Here is an 18,513-nt window from a genome sequence, read left to right as displayed (position 1 = left end):
TTCAATCCCAATTTTAGGCTGAAATAAAGCAATTTGTAATATTTTTAATCGATTTAGCTAAATTTTAAGCCGAAAATCAACCTGAATCAAAGTATTTCAACAAACTAATGGCTTGAATAAGAGTTTTCTTCATCTATAGTCTTCATCATACTTCGGCCTATTACGTCTTGGTAATGAACCACCTCCCACCTCGGTATGTAATCTACTATTCACACCAAATTCAACATACAGAGAAAAAAATCCTTTCCGATGAAAAAACTTTTGTTGACTTTTTTTATTCTCAAAAGGTGTGTTTCATATTTAATTGTGTTTTGTTGGTTTGATTTTTCTTTTCCTTATCTCGATGACTTCCTTTAATATTTCCTTTTTTTTGTCTCAATAATTGTTCTAAACTATGATATTATATTTTCTTCCTCATGTTTTTATTATTTCTTTCCTGCTTTTTCTCATTTCTAGCTTATCTTCATTTTTTCAATTTCTTTAAGAATATTATCCTAAAATATTATACACATTCATAACAGTATTTTCGTTTCTTTTCATTCTCCTTAATAAATTTTTTTCTCCTCTGTGTTGTCCTTTTTTTATTGTTCTAGTATTTTTCTTATTCTTATTATATAATTTTCTTATTCTTTTCATTCTCTTTTTTTTTAAATTCTCTGAAACAAAATTTCAGTTTTCTTTTGCTTTGCTGCCAAACTTTGATTGCATTTCACAAATCTTTATAGTTAAATGAATTTAAAGGAAATAAATTGCCAGAAAAGTTGCGTAACTTTTTTATGCTGTTCTAATCTAGTTTCAAATCAACTCAAGTAGACGTACTGACTTTCTAAAAAATGAATATGTATAACACTATAATTTTTGTTTTCTAACACATTTGAAACAATTTCTAAACTGGGAAAATTTGTCCTGCTTACCACAAAATCCTTTACGCAGCTAACTTAAAAAAAGGGTTAAGCTTGGAAACCACATAAATGACAATTAAACTGTTAATTTGACTTTACGAAGCAAAAAAAAAGAATTTTCCTTTTTTTTGTCTCAATGATTATTCTAAACTATGACATTATATTTTCTTTCTCTCTTTTTTAATTATTTCTTCCCTGCTTTTTCTTATTTCTACCTTATCTTCATTTTTTCAATTTCTTTAAAAATATTATTCTAAAATATTATACACATTCTTAACAGTATTTTCGTTGCTTTTCATTCTCCTTAATATATTTTTTTCTCCTCTGTGTTGTCCTTTTTTTATTATTCTACTATTTTTCTTACTTTTTTTTAAACTGGGAAAATTCGTCCTGCTTACCACAAAATCCTTTACGCAGCTAATTAAAAAAAATGGTTATTGCCACCCAACGATTTCGTAAACTTGGAAACCACATAAATGACAATTAAACTATTAATTTGACATTAGGAAGCAAAAAATATTTGAATGAATCTACAAGAACCCAAAGAAGAGAATGAACCCCTTTTACCAAAAACCTGTTATTTCAGCGACGGCAAAACCAAGGTCGACTATGTCATAGTGTACGCAAAACAGGAACACATTCGTACAGATAACTCTCTAAATCAAATCAACCAATTTATAAAATTCATCAAAGATAAGGGATTATTAGTCGAGAGAGACCTTGGAAAGGTAAAATCTCCTTAAAAAACCTCAAGAATACTAATTTGCCCCAGTTTTATAACAATTTGTACTTTATAAAAATCCACGGACCACATAATGTTCTGGTACGATATGCCAAAATTTATAACATCTGCCTCACTTGCCAAAATCCCTACTACAAATACAAGGAAACAACATGGTTTGATTTTTTAACAACCGAAGTGACAAAACCAAACCCAGAAAGCGAGGTTTATCAGCGCGCCGAGTAGGTCCGAAGCCAAATTTTGGCCCTTTTTGAATTCTCTTTCCCAGAAAAACCCTTTCAGGTAATAGACCCACGGAAATAACGACAGCAGAACGCAGTCTCATAGTTTTCGAAATTTTGAAACGCATTTCATTCCTGATTAACGACGACGAATTCACTCTCAAAATAATGCTACAGAAGGAGATTTTCTTGCAAGCGTTTCCGATCCATGATGGTGATTGTGATTGGACGACTGAAGGACTTTTGACAGACCGACAGCTCCTATTCCAGTTTTGGACAAACGTTAAGCACTTATTCAAGGACCAACCGGTGCACTTGATTGAGAAGTACTACGGCCCTAAAATCGCCTTCTATTTCGCCCTTGTCAATTTTTATACACGGATGTTGCTCGTGCCGACTGTTATAGGGGTTATGACAGTGCTTACAGGTGTTGTATTACTATTCAAGGAACATTTTATTGAGTAAGTGACAAAAAGAGTCGATTTTTACTACAGCTTTGTCACAAGGGACGAGGTTTGCAACAGCAAAGTAACAATTTGTTCGGATCAAAAGCTCCTAACTGCTTGTACTTTAATGAAGTTGGCCTATGTTATAGACAATCCTGTGACTATAGTCTATGTTATTTTGTGTTCCTTTTGGGGTAATAATTAGCAAAACTATAATTTTTGGCTAAAGTGAGTTTATTTAGGTGCAATTTTCTGGAACATGTGGCAGAGGAGACAAGCAATGCTTCGCTTGAGATGGAATTTGACTGGACTTAAGACCGACCGCACTATGAGGTTATCCATTGGGTTTTCTCAATTTTTCTTAAATTTTTTTTAGACGTGAATTTCAGGAAAATGCGAATACGCGAAAATCGTCAATTACTGGCGAAATCGAGTATTATATACCTCCACATAAGAAAGTACTATCTGCTGTGTTTTCCTACTCAATTATTTTCATTATGGTTGTGTATTTTCATTTTTCGCTTAAATGTCAAAATCGTTGTTTTTCAGATAATTATTATTTTTCTTATAGTGTTTTTGATGGTCCAATACAGATTTTTTGTGAATAAATCGTTAAATTATGATGAGACGAAGAATGCTAATGAGATTGAATTGTTCACTTCCTCGATTATAACAGCGGTCATAATCATGCTTATAAATCAGGTGACTAACAAAATTTTGTTTATGACTACAGGGTGTTAAAAAAAGATTGTATAATATTTCAGGAGGTTATAGTATGGACCAAAACAAACAAAAAAGTCTAATAAACATGGGTCCGCAAAGTAACGGTTTTAGAGATATCGAAAATTATTCGTTTTTCAAAACATTTATTTAATCTGATCAAATAAAAAAGAGAAGCTTCTAGTAAGAATTCTAAAAATTTTCACATTCGTTATGTCCGAAACCGTTACTTTAACACCCTGTATACCAGAGAAAATAATATAGCTATAGTAATAGTTAAACTAAAAAAGAAAAAAAGGCAAAACAAATCATATACAGGGTGACCCAGGGGTTTGTGCACGCTCTATAACTTTTTTTCTATCCAAGTTATCGACATGATTTTTTTTAACTATAGATCCAACAATGAGGCACATTATAAACATATTTCTATTCATATACAGGGCGTCGCAAATAAGATACACAACTAAGTGCCGTTTTTTTAAATGAAAACCACAATTTTTTATTCCATGTCTGGATTCGCCCCTAAATTGTCAATATAACACACCTTGTTTCTTAGACTTACCTGCAATAGTTTTTGACTTATGCCAATTTATGTGTCAAAATTGCATCGTACATAGGACCAACAAAAAAATTCATAACTCCAAAACTATTCCAGACAACTTAACCAATTTTTTTCCAGTCGATTCCTTAAGCTTTAGCACATCTTTTGAGAAAAAGGCAAACTCGAAGTCGATGTTCCATCGCCTACTACGATTTTTTGAAAATGACAAAATACAAATGGCAATAACACGATTTTTTTAATACAACACTCTATCTTTTATTGCATCATTACATGGAATTTTTTGTGATGTATGATGGCCTTACATTCAGTTGATGGAGCAATGCTTGCTAGAGTTCGGAGCTCATTTACTAAAAGACTAGAAGCTTATGTGGAACATGATGGTGACCTATTTGAGCAGTTTTTATAAAATTTTTACATTGTTTTCTGTTAATCATTCTTTCCTATTCTTGTAAAGATTACTAAAATTGTTTCCTTTATTGTGATGTACTCCTGTTTCTATTACAATTTCATTTTTGAAACATTTTTTTTTCAGAATTGCATAGATGTGTCAAACGATAACGGCCTACTCGATTTTTTTTTCAGAAAAAAACATCAACAATACTTATTTTGCAAAAATCTCCTAAATTTTACAAAGTAGACCCCATAAATCCTATATCGACAAAGAGCTCATAAAAAATGCCATGCAATATAGAGTGTTGTATTTGAAAAAGTCGAGTTATTGCCAAGTGTATTTTGTCATTTTCAAAACATCGTAGTACGCGATGGAACGTCAACTCCGAGTTTGCCTTTATCTAAGAAGTCGCGCTAAAGCTTAAGGAATCAATAGGAAAAAAGTTGGTTAAATTATCTTGAATAATTTTGAAGTTATGAATTTTTTGTGGGTCTATGTACGATGTAATTTTGACACATAAATTGGCATAACTCAAAAACTATTGCAGGTAAGTCTAAGAAACCAAGGTGCGTTACATTGACAATTTAGTGGCGAATTCAAAAATGTAATAAAAAAATGGGGTTTTTATTTAAAAAAACAGAATTTAGTTGTGTATCTTATTTGGGACATCCTGTATATGAATATTTTTATAGTGTGCCTCATTGTTGTATTTATCCTTGTCGATAACTTCGATAGGAAAAAAGTTGTTGAGCATGCACGCACCCCTGGGTCACCCTGTATATACAGGCTGTTTCATAAATCACACCATGGAGAAAAGTAAGATAAGATGCCAGGAACATAGAAAAAATGTTAAAAAAATTCTAACTGTCAAAAAATTTTACCATTTATTTTTTGACGTTTGATCTTTTATACAATGAGATTCTGAAATAAGTGCAATAATTTTGACCAGTGATAAATCTCGGCAAGATCAACAAAATTGTTATGTACCATTTTTTCGAAATCGATTTTTTTTGAGACATTTCGGTCTTTGTAAAATAACGAACCGCCCAGTCCACCTGAAAGTAGTAACCGTGAATTTGCTTGGGAGTTTTTTGCAGGGTGTTTTTTTATGAGTTTTGATTGCGATAGAGAGATAAGCACGTTCTTATTGCAGTTTACATTTGGTTAATTTGCCTTAAAAATACCCAATTTTTTCAAATGCCAAACATTACGTGGACATTGTGCTAGCTTATGAAAACTGTTCCAAATATATTTTTCGAGATGTTTTTTTAAAGTGCTGTGCAGTATTTTTGAGATCACGGATTAGATCAAAATAAACAATTTGGTGAGTTATTGGAATTAGAATGTTTCTTATTGACTTTTTGTGTTGCATGCAGTGTGCAAGCCAAGTAGTAGTCTTTTAACAATAAATAAATAAATAAATAGTATTTGTATGATTTTGATAAAATTATTCTTCGAGCATTGTGTTATTGCACATTAACTTAATTACATATAATCTTATTTTTATTGCTGAAATAATAATTATTAAACAAGAACTTTTAACGGCTTATTTTCTCAATAAAATTTGAATTTAGTTTTACATAGTTGTTTATAAATAAAACTAAAAAGACCATTTTGTGTGTGTTTTTTAGTGGCTTTATCGACAACGTGTGCGATGCTCGCCAATCATAGGCGGGTACGAGATTACGGGAAACCGATTTATAATTAACTTAATAATAAACAAAATGTTGCATTTGACGGGTTTTTAAGAGTTTTAAGTATTTAAAAAAAATTCTGAATTTTTATAGATAAATTTTTTCTATGTTCCTGGAATCTTATCTATACTTATCTTACTTGGTATTTTTTTTTGGAGCGTGAGCTCTGAAAAACCATGGGAGTTTACGAGCAAATTTTCTAACTACCTAAATAATTCGTTATGAAGTCACTTTGAAGAACAAAGAAAATCCATATCCAATCTTTTTTTATATTATCTCCCTCGTTTTTTCTCTTGACGAGTTCTACTAGTGGGTAGGATACAGGGCGATTCTTAAATAGAGCGACAAAATTTTAGCTTCCCAAGGATAAATGGAGACAAACTGTCGTTTGTTTACGTTTATACCTTTTAAGGGCAAAATCCCTAATTCTACAGTGCGATCAAAAAGTTTATCTATCAAGCAAGCCTAGAAATTGAAAACGTGTGTCTGCGGAAGATAAAATGTCACAATGGTAAATAAGAAATGTCAAAATATATTTTTTGTAAACTGTAACAACAAATCGTGGTGAACGATTTATAGGAATAAACTCCAACTACATCTCATTTTAGGGTGTTTTAAAACGTTTTATACAGTAATTCAATTTGTTTAGATCAATATTTTAATTTTTATATAATATTTTTTTGATATCTAGCTGACATACAAACTTCCAAGCGTCATACGTCCTCAACTAGTACGCCTACTTGATAGAAAGACTTTTTGATCGCACTGTATTTACGAACACATCAGTGGCGTACGCTTTACTTTGAAAATAACTTTAATAAATATTATTTGGAGAACGGTTAAACAAAGAATTTTTTTACTACCAAGAATAAATTTTTTTCGGTCTATTTAAGAATCAGCCTGTAAATGCTCATAATCCGCCAACAGCCTGTTTAGTTATACAGTGCGATCAAAAAGTTTATCTATCAAGCAAGCCTAGAAATTTAAAACGTGTGTGCGGAAGATCAGTTGTCACAATGGTAAATAAGAAATGTCAAAATATATTTTTTGTAAACTGTAACAACAAATCGTGGTGAACTCCAACTACATCTCATTTTAGGGTGTTTTAAGACGTTTTATACAGTAATTCAATTTGTTTAGATCAACATTTTAATTTTTATATAATAATTTTTTAATATCTATCGGACATACAAAGTTCCAAGCGACATAAGTCCTCAACTAGTACGCCTACTTGATAGAAAGACTTTTTGATCGCACTGTATTTACGAACACATCAGTGGCGTACGCTTTACCCTGAAAATAACTTTAATAAATATTAGTTGGAGAACGGTTAAACAAAGAATTTTTTTAATACAGGGTGCGCCGGAGCTCGCGCCCCAGAGAAAATTTTCAAGTAAGGTAAGATACCAGGAACATGAAAAAAATGTTTAAAAAATTCTGTCAAAACAATTTGACATTTATTTTTTATACAGCTTCCTTGTTTCCTCTTTTAATAGCCTACGGCAAAAAAAACGTTGCAAACTATTTTTCCAACAGAAATAAATAGAGTCAAAGTGCAAACTTTAAACCCTGATAACTTCGAAATTTTTATAGATAATTTTTTTTTAACATTTTTTCCATGTTCCTGGTATCTTACCTTATATGGCATTTTTCTCTGGGGCGCGAGTTCTGGCGGACCCTGTATATTTTCTAGCATGTTCTCATTTAATGCTACCAAGGATAAAATTTTGTCGGTCTATTTAAGAATCACCTGTATATGCTCATAATCCGCCTGTTTAGTTATAGTTTTTTATGTAGCAGCGGAGTTACGTTTTTTGTTGCGTTTTTGGATTACTTTAGTGATTTTGAGAGAGTTTTCAAATTGAAGGCTCATGAAGGGGAATTAATTTCTGCCTCCATCTGTATCAACATGGTTTTCAACCACTTAACTCGTTTGTTAATCGACAATTAAAAATTCACCATTTGCAAGGTTAATCATATTTATTAACAAAAATTTAACGATTGACACCTGTTTTAGTGTACCTCCTTCCTGATGACAACCTACTCCAAAATAATCCGCTTTATGACCCATCTTCGACAACCCCGGACTCAAACCCAGTACAACCAAATGTACTTACACATGACTTTCATTTTAATATTCGCAAACCATTTTTCTCCACTTTTCTATCTGGCATACATTAAAGGATTCCTCCACACTTATCCTGGAAATTTGTCGAAATTTTCAATTATAAGTACACTTCAGACCGATCTTTGCAAACCATCTGGGTGTCTTATAGACTTAGGAATACAACTGATAACACTAATGGTTATCAAAACATCAAAGAAGTTCTTTGAAGATTTCATGACACAGTATTCAATTTTCGAAACAGTGATAACACAACTAAATAACATTTTTCTAGTCACTTTTCACCGTGGCAAAAGAAAGCGATACGTGACCCCACTGTGGGACAGTGGGAGAGGGATTTTGACAAACAAGAATTAAGTGACGCGGTTATTAATGAGTTGTATACTGAATTGGGTAACGGAAATCGTTACTTACTTCTCTTGTTTATTTTTTTTCTAGTGCTGCAGTACAGTTTTATAACTTTCTTTAACGCATCTTTGCCCATTATCGGACTTATAGCTTTGATTCACAATTTGCTCAAAAGTCAACACGATTCATACATTTTTTTGAAATTTTATCGAAGACCAAGTCATGAAAGAGTTGCAGATATACAAGGATGGAATCACATACTTAAAGCAGTGACAATTTTTGGGACAATATCAAATGTTTGTCTTTGAAAATTTGAGTTTTTGTGTTTGTTATGATCTTTTCAGGCTTTCATCGTGGCTTTTAGGACAGATTTTGTTCTCCGGGTTTTGTATCAAAAAACACACGATGGTAGTTTAAAAGGTTATGTAAATAGTACATTGTCTAGTGAGTTTCTGATTTAATCAAAACAAGAGTGAAATTAATTTGTTTCCAGAATTTGCAGTTAAGGATTATCAACGAGAACATTTATTAATAGATCATAAAAATGAGTCGTTTTGCTTTTATCGTGGTTTCAGATACCCTCCGGAGCATGAAAAAAAATATGAGCCAACTTTGGATCATTGGTATTATTTCGCAGTAAAGTCGCTCTATTTCATTATTATAGAAGTAATGGAAATAATCAAAATATTTTTGTTTTGAAAACAGACTATGCTTTTAGAATGTTACATTGATTCTATCACTAGTTTTGGGTTATCTTATACCGGAAATGCCACGGAAAGTGAAAGTAAAATTGGAATATGACGAACAAATTATAAAGTCGGCAAGGGAGGCACGCTTGGAATTGGAGAAGTGGTAATCGCCCGTGAATTTTTTATTAGTTTTTAAATGAAATAAAGACGTAATTGAAAAATAAATTTATTTTGTTTTTGTAAAAATGGTGGATGCGCCAGGAAAACATACTGTTCTACTAAATTAACAGAGGAACAATAAAACGCGAAATAAGATAATTCTAAATTTAAAAATACAGGGTGGTTTATGTGGAATAATGAGCGTGACCAGATTCTGGATGCAACCACCATTACATTTTCGCCACTTGCTTTTTAAAAAAATATAATCTAGATCCACGATGCCTATTATTATTAATTTCCCATAGAACGTCAAAACTAATATACAGGGCTTTCATTTCAAAAGGATCCAGTCTCAATAACTTTTGACATTGAGTAAATGGATTTTCAAGCAAAAACAGGTCGATTAGGAACTCGAAGGGGAAGTTGAAAACCAACATTAGTTACATTTTAAGTTTCATCCCCTAGTCGCTAACCACCCCTACTTTAAAATTTTAAATGGCACCCCCAACTTTTTAGAACGTTTTCGGAGAGAGAAAAAATCAGCGTCTCTAAATGTCAAAGAAAAATTTTTTTTGGCGATTTGTTTTTCAGTTAGGGGTGGTTTAAGTTTTGAAATTTTTAGTCCTAGTAGCCTTTGATTGAACTCAAGTATAAAAAATATGTCGATTTAGGTTACGATGGAAGAGTTTAAAACCAACATTAAATACGTTTTAGGTTTCATCTCCTAGTCGCTAGCCACCCCTACTTTAGAATTTTAAATGGCACCACCTACTTTTTGAAACATTTTCAGAAAGGGAATAAATGAGCGTCTCTAAATGTCAAAGAAAAAATTTTTTGTCGATTCTTTTTTTAGTTAAGGATGGTTTAATTTTTGAAATTTTTAGTCCTAGTAGCCTTTGATTCAACTCAATTTAATTTAAATAAAAGTAATTTTTTAATTAACTGAACTGTCAAATGGTAAATTTTCGCTGAATTGTTGAAACCACCAAAGTTAAAGGCTACTAGGACTGATTAAAATTTCTAATAATAAAACTACCCCTAACTCAAGAACGAATCGACAAAATATTTTTTTCATTTACGATTAGATAAGCTTTTTTCCACCCCTTCCAAAAATGTTTCAAAAAGTTGGAGGGGCTCTTTAAAATCGTAAAGTAAGGGTGGTTAGTGACTAGGGGATGAAACCTAAAACGTATTTAATGTTGGTTTTGAATTCTCCCATCGTAATCCAAAACGACATATTTTTTATTTAAATTAAATTGAGTTCAATCAAAAGCTACTAGGACTGAAAATTTCAAAAATAAAACCACCCTTAACTGAAACGCTCATTCATTCCCTTTCTGAAAATGTTTCAAAAAGTAGGGGGTGCCATTTAAAATTCTAAAGTAGGGGTGGCTAGCGACTAGGGGATGAAACTTAAAATGTAACTAATGTTGGTTTTCAACTTCCCCCTCGGGATCCTAATCGACCTGTTTTTCCTTGAAAATACATTTACTCAATGTCAAAAGTTATTGAGACTGGATCCTTTTGAAGTGAAAGCCCTGTATATTATGATTTCATACAGTGAGATCAAAAAGTCTGTCTATCAAGCAAGCGTAGAAATTTAAAACGTATGTCTGTGGAAGATCAAATGTCACAATGACAAACGAGAATGTCAAAATAATTTTTATGTAAATTATGACGAAAACCTTGGTGAACGATTTTCATGAATAAACACCAACAAAATCTTGTTTTAGTTTGTTTTGAGACGTTTCATAGCATAATTCAATTTAATTAGCTCAATGTTTATGACATCTAGATAACATACGAACCGCCATGCAACATACGTCCTCAACTAGGACGCCTACTTGATAGAAAGATTTTTTGATCGCACTGTATTTATTACAAATAATCTTTGAAATCCACCTGCCCTTGGAATATGTAATGTTGGTTGCATCGAGAATTTGGTCAGGCTCATTATTTCTTGTGAATCACCCTTATGCACTTAATACTAACATTTTTCTAAGAAACGCAAGAAGCTAAACAAAATTTAATTTAAAAAATCAATTTTGTTGTTAAACTTCTACAGAATTTTAAATGTGTTAGGAGTTTTAAGGGTGACAATGCAAAGAGTAATTCCAAATTTAAAAAATATATATTTTTGCTAAAAATTTAGTAAATTTAAAAAGAATCAGTATTCCGGATAATTAAGCAACAGTTTGCTAATCTAAATTGTGGCAATTTGGATTTTTTTCTATTGCTATCGTAGTGCCACTAGTGGATTAAAATTGAACTTTTGGACTTAGAATTTAAAATTATTTAAAACGCATTGGTGGCTACAAAAAATATAGCAAAAAACTAATAAGGGTCACAAAAAATTAAGTAAAAAATTCCTGTGAGCCCAAAAAACTGAACAAAAAACCGCATATGACTTTGTTAAGTAGGTATGAGAAGCTTTGGCTTCTGAAAATTAAAAAAAAAATGTTTAGCAACAAAAAATAGAGCAAAAAATCGCTGTTGGTCACAAAAAATAACCCCCCTCCCTCCAAATAAAAAATTACTTCTAGCCTTTTAGATTGGATGATCAAAAATATTTTAAAAATTTTGCAGAAACAAAAAATGGAGTAAAAAATCGCCCACAAGCACAAAAAATTGAACAAAAAATTAATAATGGTCACAAAAAATAGAGCAAGAAATCGCCTCCCAAACAAAAAATTGAACAAAAATTGCTTGAGGACTTTATTAAAAATTTGTTAAGAATCAGAAGTTTAGATTGGATGATCAAAAATATTTTAAAAATTTTGCAGAAACAAAAAATTGAGCAAAAAATCACCCACAGGCACAAAAAATTGAACAAAAAATCGCTGGTGATCACAAAAAATAGAGCAAAAAATCGCTTCTCAAACAAAAAATTGTATAAAAATTGATTGTGGCCTTTGTTCAAAAATTTGTTAAGCATTAGGAGTTTAGGTTAGATGACCAAAAATATTTTAAAAATTTTGAAGCAATAAAAAATGGAGCAAAAAATTGCTGATGGTCACAAAAAATAGAGCAAGAAATCGCCTCTCAACCAAAAAAATGAAGAAAAATTGCTTGAGGATTTTGTTAAAAATTCGTTAAAAATCAGGAGTTATGATTGGATGATCAAAAATATTTTAAAAATTTTGCAAAAACAAAAAATTGAGCAAAAAATTGCCCACGGGCACAAAAAATTGAACAAAAAATCGCTGGTGGTCACAAAAAATAGAGCAAAAAATCGCTTCTCAAACAAAAAATTGTACAAAAATTGATTGTGGCCTTTGTTCAAAAATTTGTTAAACATTAGTTTAGATTAGATGACCAAAAATATTTTAAAAATGTTGAAGCAACAAAAAATGGAGCAAAAAATTACTGATGGTCACAAAAAATAGAGCAAGAAATCGTCTCTCAAACAAAAACTTGAACAAAAATTGCTTGAGGATTTTGTTAAAAATTTGTTAAGAATCAGGAGTTTAGATTGGATGATCAAAAATATTTTAAAAATTTTGCAGAAACAAAAAATTGAGCAAAAAATCGCTCACAGGCACAAAAAATTGAACAAAAAATCGCTGGTGGTCACAAAAAATCGCTTCTCAAACAAAAAAATTATTGCTATTGTTCACAGAAAATTGTAAATTGGTGGATTTGTTTCTGTTGTTTGGCAGTGGTTTTTTTTTTGGTTAAAAAGAAAAGAAATTGAAAACATATAAAAATAGATTTATTTTTCACTCATCGTTACATCAACTGTCCCAACATTTTTTCTTTTACCTTACGAATCCCTCTACCAATCTAATAATTAAAGTTATTGTCACGCAATGTGGCGCTAATTATCCTACGTCGCCGCAATTTTCAACATCTGTTCAATATCCACAATTTTCTCTCTCGGCTTATTCAACTTCTTCCCTTCATTCTTCTCATATTCATCAATCTTCAACCAATCTTCCCACGTCACAACTTGCACATTCCTCTCATCTAGAAGCTTCCTAACAAAGTCAAACCCCGGTTTTGTTTGCTTAACCCCCTCAAGTTCCAAATCTTTCAAAATAACAGACGCTACACCAAACGCATGTTCCATAGTATGGAGCAAAACACCACTAGCGCCCTTTGCCACCCAACCCGCAGTATACAAACCATTATCCACTTTCCCATACTTATTTTCTACAACACCTAATTGACTATTGAATGGTATGTCGTTGTCGGCTTGCACAGACTTGTACCCAATGCTTGCCACAACAAGACTACTAGCGATTGTTTCTTCTCGTTCAGTTGGCACTGCTTTTTTCTCTAATAAATCGTCGCCTTCTAATCGGTTTATTTGCAATTTGACCGATTCGACTTTGAGTGAACCGCCAAACTCTTTCGCCGACCTGAGAAAAATCATTTTGAGTTGTTTTTCATCCAGTTTTGGAGTTTGACGTTTTTGGAATTGATCAACCATTAATTCAGTCAAGCGTTTGCGCGGTTTTACCAACTTTGGCACTAGTTCTGGCACGTCTTGCATGTCTTCAGGGCGCCACACTGTGCAACAATTTTGCAAATTTAACAATTCTCGTAGCTCTTTTGTGGTGAAGGAGACTTGCAAAGGGCCTCTGCGACCGATTAGATTCACCTCTTTGATCCGGGATTGCGCAAAGGTTGCTAACGAGTGTTCAGTGATGTCTGTTGACTGGTAATTTCTATAAATAATTACACTTCATTTAACTTTTACAAACCTTTAATTTGTCTATTGGTGATAATAAGAGTCTCGCAACGTCAATAGCGACGTTTCCATGGCCGAAAATCGTAGCAGTCGTGTCTGAAAGGTCTACAGTGAGGTCTCTATTCCAGGGGACTCCATTGTACCAACCAACGAAATCTTTGGCTTGGAATATGTTTCTAAGGTCACTGCCTTTAATATTTAGCTTGCGACTATCGTCAACTCCATAAGTCTAAAAATTACTTTTTTATTTTATTTGTTATTAAGTCTAGCAAGCTGGCAACACAAGAGAAAAAACAGATATCTGCATCTGCACATGTTCTAACCTTACTTGCGAGCACTGTGAGTTTGACAGATTAGTTCCATGAAAAATAACTAACTTAATTAGGGTGACATTTTCAGTGGACTTTAGTATATTTCAGAGTTGGTCAAGAAGCATAGCCAAATACGTTTCCGACATACTACAACCAAAACATGGCACTGCCAGTGAAAAACTACAGATTTTTATGCATTTATTTTAAATTATGTTGAGAAAATTTTCAAGTAAGGTAATATACCAGGAACATGAAAAAAATGTTTAAAAAATTCTATCTGTCAAAAAATTTTGACATTTATTTTTTGACATTTGACATTTTTTTATGTCTACTTAATGATATTGATGATCTTGTATATGTTTTTTTACAATTATTCAGTAAAGGTACAAAAATGTTGCCAAAAAAAGCGACAAATAGCATTAAAAAGAGTTACGATTTAGGATACAGCTTCCTTGTTTCCTCTTTTAATAGCCTATAGCAAAAAAACTTGAAAAATTATTTCAGAACAACTGAAATAAATAGAGTCAAAGTGCAAAATTTAAACTCTCATAACTTCGAGAATTTTAAAGATATTTTTTATTAACATTTTTTGCATGTTTCTGGTATCTTACCTTATATGGCATTTTTCTCTGGGGTGCGAGTTCTGGCGCAGTCTGTATAGTATAAGTTGACAATTAAAAAAAAAATTAAATGTCATAGTATAATTTGGGTTATATTCAACTTTCTAATTGGAACCCATATTTTTTTCTTCATATTTTGGTTTTCTTTGTGCAGACATGTGCAATACGTTTTACTACGTTTTATTTTTACTAAAAATTATAGTTTAAAAAATTATCAAAGTTGAAATAAAATCAATAAAAGTTAATAAAACCTAGTTGCATGGTGTCAAATAAGATATTGTAATGTTAGATTTTGGTGTTGTAATGTTCAGATTTTTATTAAGAAATGACAATAATTTACTTATAACAAATTAAAAAAACATCTAATTTAGTGTGATTAATTTATTTTATTCAATCCTCTATGTTAAAATTGAATTTTATCCACTCTTTTCCTCATTTTTTATCGTCTGGATGATAAAAAATACATCCATTGTTGTATATCTGCGTTTGTTAGTTGCTAACGATCTTTGACATTAGATTTCATTGTTGAATTTTACTTTGACATCGACCAAATTGACTACAAAATTAGTGAGGATTAAATAAAATTTTATATTGTAACGACGATAAAATTTTTATTATCTTTTCGAGCATATTAGCGTCTCGGCTGATGCCTCGACGCTAAATTGCTCTCAAAGATAAAATTCAATTTTATCATCTTGTGTAATAAATAACTATTATTATTTATTTATTTTGTTTACTTTAATAAACGTTAATTTTTTTATGATATCATGCAACTAGATTTTATTAACTTATTTTTTTTCAACTTTGCTAATTTTTTTAAGCAATAAATTTTAGTAAAAGTAGAACAAATTGCACATGTAAAAAAATTGGGTGACAATATGTACTATGTATGACATTTAGAAAAATTGTAAAATTGTCAGCTTATACTAGATTAAAAGCCATTTAATTATTTTTTTTTATTTTAAAAATCGGGCCATAAATAAGTTTAGTTCAAAACACAACCAAGGCACGGCAGCAGAATCGAAAATCTGATGACTGGAACATTGTGTGTCTTTATTTTCTCTACTCAGTAGAGCATACTTGCAAGTTTAAACCCGAACAAATTAAATTCGCTCCATTTACTCTTTGGTCATGTGACTTCACTCTTGCTCCCACTCTAACTCCAAAGGAGTTTGAAAGCCGAACGCAGCATTGTTAGGTAATTAAACACAAAAATTAAAAGAAAAAAACTGCATAAAGTAAAATTACGAACCAATAAAACTACGTGATAGGCTTCTTTCAATTGTTTTAATGTGACGTCTCTTCCTAGGGTAATATTCCCCATAAATCTAACATTTTTTAATTGTGCAGTCTTTGAAAAAGTGTTGATACAGTTTTTAAGATTTGCATGGTCAGGAGCAACACCAAACCTAAAATTATTAAATAAATATTTTTTTGTTAGGATTTAGTAAAATTCAATACCTGACTAATCCAAATGGGACTGGTAGTCTTTCAATTATATCAATTTGAGCCGTTTCAAGCCTATTTGCCATATACTGAGCTGCATAAAAGCCTGCAGGGCCTGAACCCACCACACATATTTTTGGACTAATTTTCGGAATTGTTGAAAAACGTTTAAGTAATGAAAATGTCCGAAATTTCATTATTATGGTCCCGTTAGAACTTATTCAACATTTGGTGTTTACGTGAATCGAACATAACCTCAAACGTCACTAGTGTCACCACTCACATTTGAATTTTTAGTGACAACCTCATAAACAAAAAATTTAATGAGTAATCTTGGTTGCCTAACTCAGGGGATAAATCAGATTCAATTAACATTTTGTTGTAAAGTATATTTAAATATTTCAATACAAAATTGTTTTGTATAAATTGCTAGTAAAATGACAAGTAAAAAAAGTATTAGGGCTAATACTGCATTGCATGCAGGCATGGAAGGCCTCCCCTAAGTCTTATGTTTTTTCTTTCTTATATTGACACTGGTATTTAGATGACATGAATGATCCAAACTTAAAGTTATAATCAGTTTTATGAGACACTTTGATAAGACAAGTAAAATAAATGTTTGGAAATTTAAAGCCAACAGTAATACCAAAAAAAAAAAAACTACAATATAACATTCACAGTTTTTCAAATAAATAAAATATAAAAATAACACTTTAAACAATTTTGAATGGTCATGCAACAATGAGTAAGGTACTTGCATTGTAACATGAGAAATTTAAACTGATGTTGGCACTATAAAAATAAAAAACTCTTAAATTGTCTTGAATAAATAAAAAAAGACTATTTACAACAATAGTCTTGCATTTGTTCATCATCACAACGCATGAATTAATCTTATTTAGTTGTAATGAATAAATTGTTCGTGTTGCATGCGTTATGCCGCAGATGGAGTACGTTAAAACCGTGTAAACGGCAGTAAGACAGTTTAACTGTCAGTTTCTGCAATAATTGCATTGGAATGGAAAAGATTTGCAAATCGCCGCAAAATTGCAAAAATATGCCCGAACTCGTATTAAATACAAGTATAAAAAATTTGAGCATAACAAAATTAGAAATTCGTTAACGTTTCGGCACAATAAATAGCCTCAGATAATATATAATAAAAAATATCAAAATATAAACTTAATTTAAAAATATATATACAATTTTCGTCAAGCTCTAACTTTATGTATGTATATAAAAAGAAATTTTCCGCATGTCTGTACACAGCTGCAACTCAAAGACTCAACTACTCTCAATATCAGACATGCTGGAAACGGTTTAACTCGGGTGTCCAGCACGTTTACTAAGTACGTAAAATTCCACTTAAAGCTAAGAGTAATAAGCAATACTGTCTGTAAGTATGACCCCGCCACCAAAGCTAATAAGGCACATCTAGTGATCCCCTCGGAGAAGCTCCATCAGTAAATTGAAGCTTGGGCCGTCGCCGTCTTTCGATTTGATCGTCAACATCTCCTTCCCCACCTGGAAAAAAGAAATTTTATAGTTTTTTCAATATTTAAATGACTATTTTTCTCAATCTAGTATAGTAGCTTTTATTGTAATTGTCATAATGGTGGGCTATAGTATTTCATATTTAAGTTTGTAGCTCTGCGCATGTCGCTGGTATAACTGCAGGTGAGTTTTTTGTTTTTCTTTGTTACTTACCTACATGGTTTATAGAACTGACATGACTGACATTTGTATTTTGTTTTTTTTTCACTGTTTTCATTGCTTGTTCGTTATTTCCAGTATTTTTTCAAACTATAATAAAAGTAGTTCTCTTGAGAACTACAAATTTAGAGTACACGCTAAGGTATGTTTGAAAACATAATCAATTTCTTTTTGATGTTCCTGTTTTAGGTTAATGAAAAATCAATTTGAATAAAGCCAAATTATTTTCTCTAAAGCAAACAGAGTTTGTTTTTGGTGTTAAAACTACACCTACAAAGGGATGAAACAAGGTGTTAAAATTTTTATGGAAAAAAACTCTCTCTAAAAACCTCTGAAAGACGATTCTTTAAAAATAAAATTTTAACTTTCTTAACCTCACTTTTTTTAGTAACAAATTTAATTCTTTGATATGTAAAGCCTTTTTCACATTTAAAGCGGGGTTTACACAATCATGGGCCTACTGTTATGTCAATTTCAATGAAATGGATTATTTCATTTAAAACCAAAATATTAAGTAAATAATCATTTCTATAATTCCTAAACTTAATGTAGTTAAGGACACGGAATTTCGAACAGCAATGTCAATCTACTGATATAATCTCTAAAATGGGCTTTAATTTATTAACTTCATTTTCATATGGTCACAGAAAGATCGACATTTACGTGTCATTCTGACTTTCAAATATGTCATGGTGACAATAAAGGATGGACCAAAATTTTTTTATTAACTG

At 31.5% G+C, this 18,513-nt stretch overlaps 3 protein-coding genes across 5 annotated transcripts in view; 1 reads left to right on the top strand and 2 right to left on the bottom strand.

Annotated features, from left to right (window-relative positions):
- Window positions 1–1,400: 1,400 nt before the first annotated feature.
- Window positions 1,401–9,058, top strand: LOC123009611 (anoctamin-3-like). Of its 2 annotated transcripts, XM_044406045.1 has the most exons (13): window positions 1,401–1,630; window positions 1,675–1,865; window positions 1,913–2,326; window positions 2,372–2,505; window positions 2,554–2,644; window positions 2,688–2,811; window positions 2,861–3,013; window positions 7,696–8,027; window positions 8,078–8,196; window positions 8,242–8,447; window positions 8,496–8,595; window positions 8,645–8,817; window positions 8,870–9,058. In XM_044406045.1, the coding sequence occupies exons 1-13, from the start codon at window positions 1,427–1,429 to the stop codon at window positions 9,005–9,007; spliced, it is 2,379 nt and encodes a 792-aa protein (XP_044261980.1). In that variant the 5' UTR covers window positions 1,401–1,426; the 3' UTR covers window positions 9,008–9,058. The 2 variants fall into 2 exon arrangements, with proteins under 2 accessions (XP_044261980.1, XP_044261979.1); XM_044406044.1 differs by having other exon boundaries at window positions 8,078–8,447.
- Window positions 9,059–12,694: 3,636 nt separating this feature from the next.
- Window positions 12,695–16,400, bottom strand: LOC123010102 (NADPH:adrenodoxin oxidoreductase, mitochondrial). The gene is made up of 4 exons (XM_044406792.1): window positions 16,085–16,400; window positions 15,876–16,032; window positions 13,706–13,921; window positions 12,695–13,659 (listed from the first exon to the last, which is right to left on the bottom strand). The coding sequence occupies exons 1-4, from the start codon at window positions 16,264–16,266 to the stop codon at window positions 12,826–12,828; spliced, it is 1,389 nt and encodes a 462-aa protein (XP_044262727.1). The 5' UTR covers window positions 16,267–16,400; the 3' UTR covers window positions 12,695–12,825.
- A 37-nt stretch (window positions 16,401–16,437) lies between these two features.
- Window positions 16,438–18,513, bottom strand: part of LOC123010099 (nuclear hormone receptor FTZ-F1 beta) — a 38,112-nt gene continuing 36,036 nt past the window's right edge. For both annotated transcript variants that reach the window (XM_044406782.1, XM_044406783.1), the window contains exon 9: window positions 16,438–17,593. In XM_044406782.1, the coding sequence (XP_044262717.1) occupies window positions 17,504–17,593 (90 nt within the window). In that variant the 3' untranslated portion in view covers window positions 16,438–17,503. The remainder of the gene's footprint in view (window positions 17,594–18,513) is intronic.

This window comes from Tribolium madens, unplaced genomic scaffold (genome assembly GCF_015345945.1).
Source record: "Tribolium madens isolate multiple individuals breed KSU strain unplaced genomic scaffold, Tmad_KSU_1.1 Scaffold_7;HRSCAF=85;Tcas5.2_LG10, whole genome shotgun sequence".
NCBI lineage: Eukaryota > Metazoa > Arthropoda > Insecta > Coleoptera > Tenebrionidae > Tribolium > Tribolium madens.
The sequence above is the reverse complement of the archived record's forward strand: the minus strand, read 5'-3'. Positions and strand labels throughout refer to the sequence as shown.

Excerpts from the sequence above, each read along its gene's own strand:
- LOC123009611 (XM_044406044.1), top strand. The coding sequence starts at position 1,427 with ATGAATCTACAAGAACCCAAAGAAGAGAATGAACCCCTTTTACCAAAA. Across the intron at positions 2,506-2,553 it reads TATTTTGTGTTCCTTTTGGG|GTGCAATTTTCTGGAACATG; the intron begins GTAATAATTAGC and ends GAGTTTATTTAG. Across the intron at positions 8,448-8,495 it reads TTTTTGGGACAATATCAAAT|GCTTTCATCGTGGCTTTTAG; the intron begins GTTTGTCTTTGA and ends TGATCTTTTCAG.
- LOC123010102 (XM_044406792.1), bottom strand. The coding sequence starts at position 16,266 with ATGAAATTTCGGACATTTTCATTACTTAAACGTTTTTCAACAATTCCG. Across the intron at positions 16,033-16,084 it reads GTCCCATTTGGATTAGTCAG|GTTTGGTGTTGCTCCTGACC; the intron begins GTATTGAATTTT and ends TAATAATTTTAG. Across the intron at positions 13,922-15,875 it reads CCTATCACGTAGTTTTATTG|ACTTATGGAGTTGACGATAG; the intron begins GTTCGTAATTTT and ends AGTAATTTTTAG.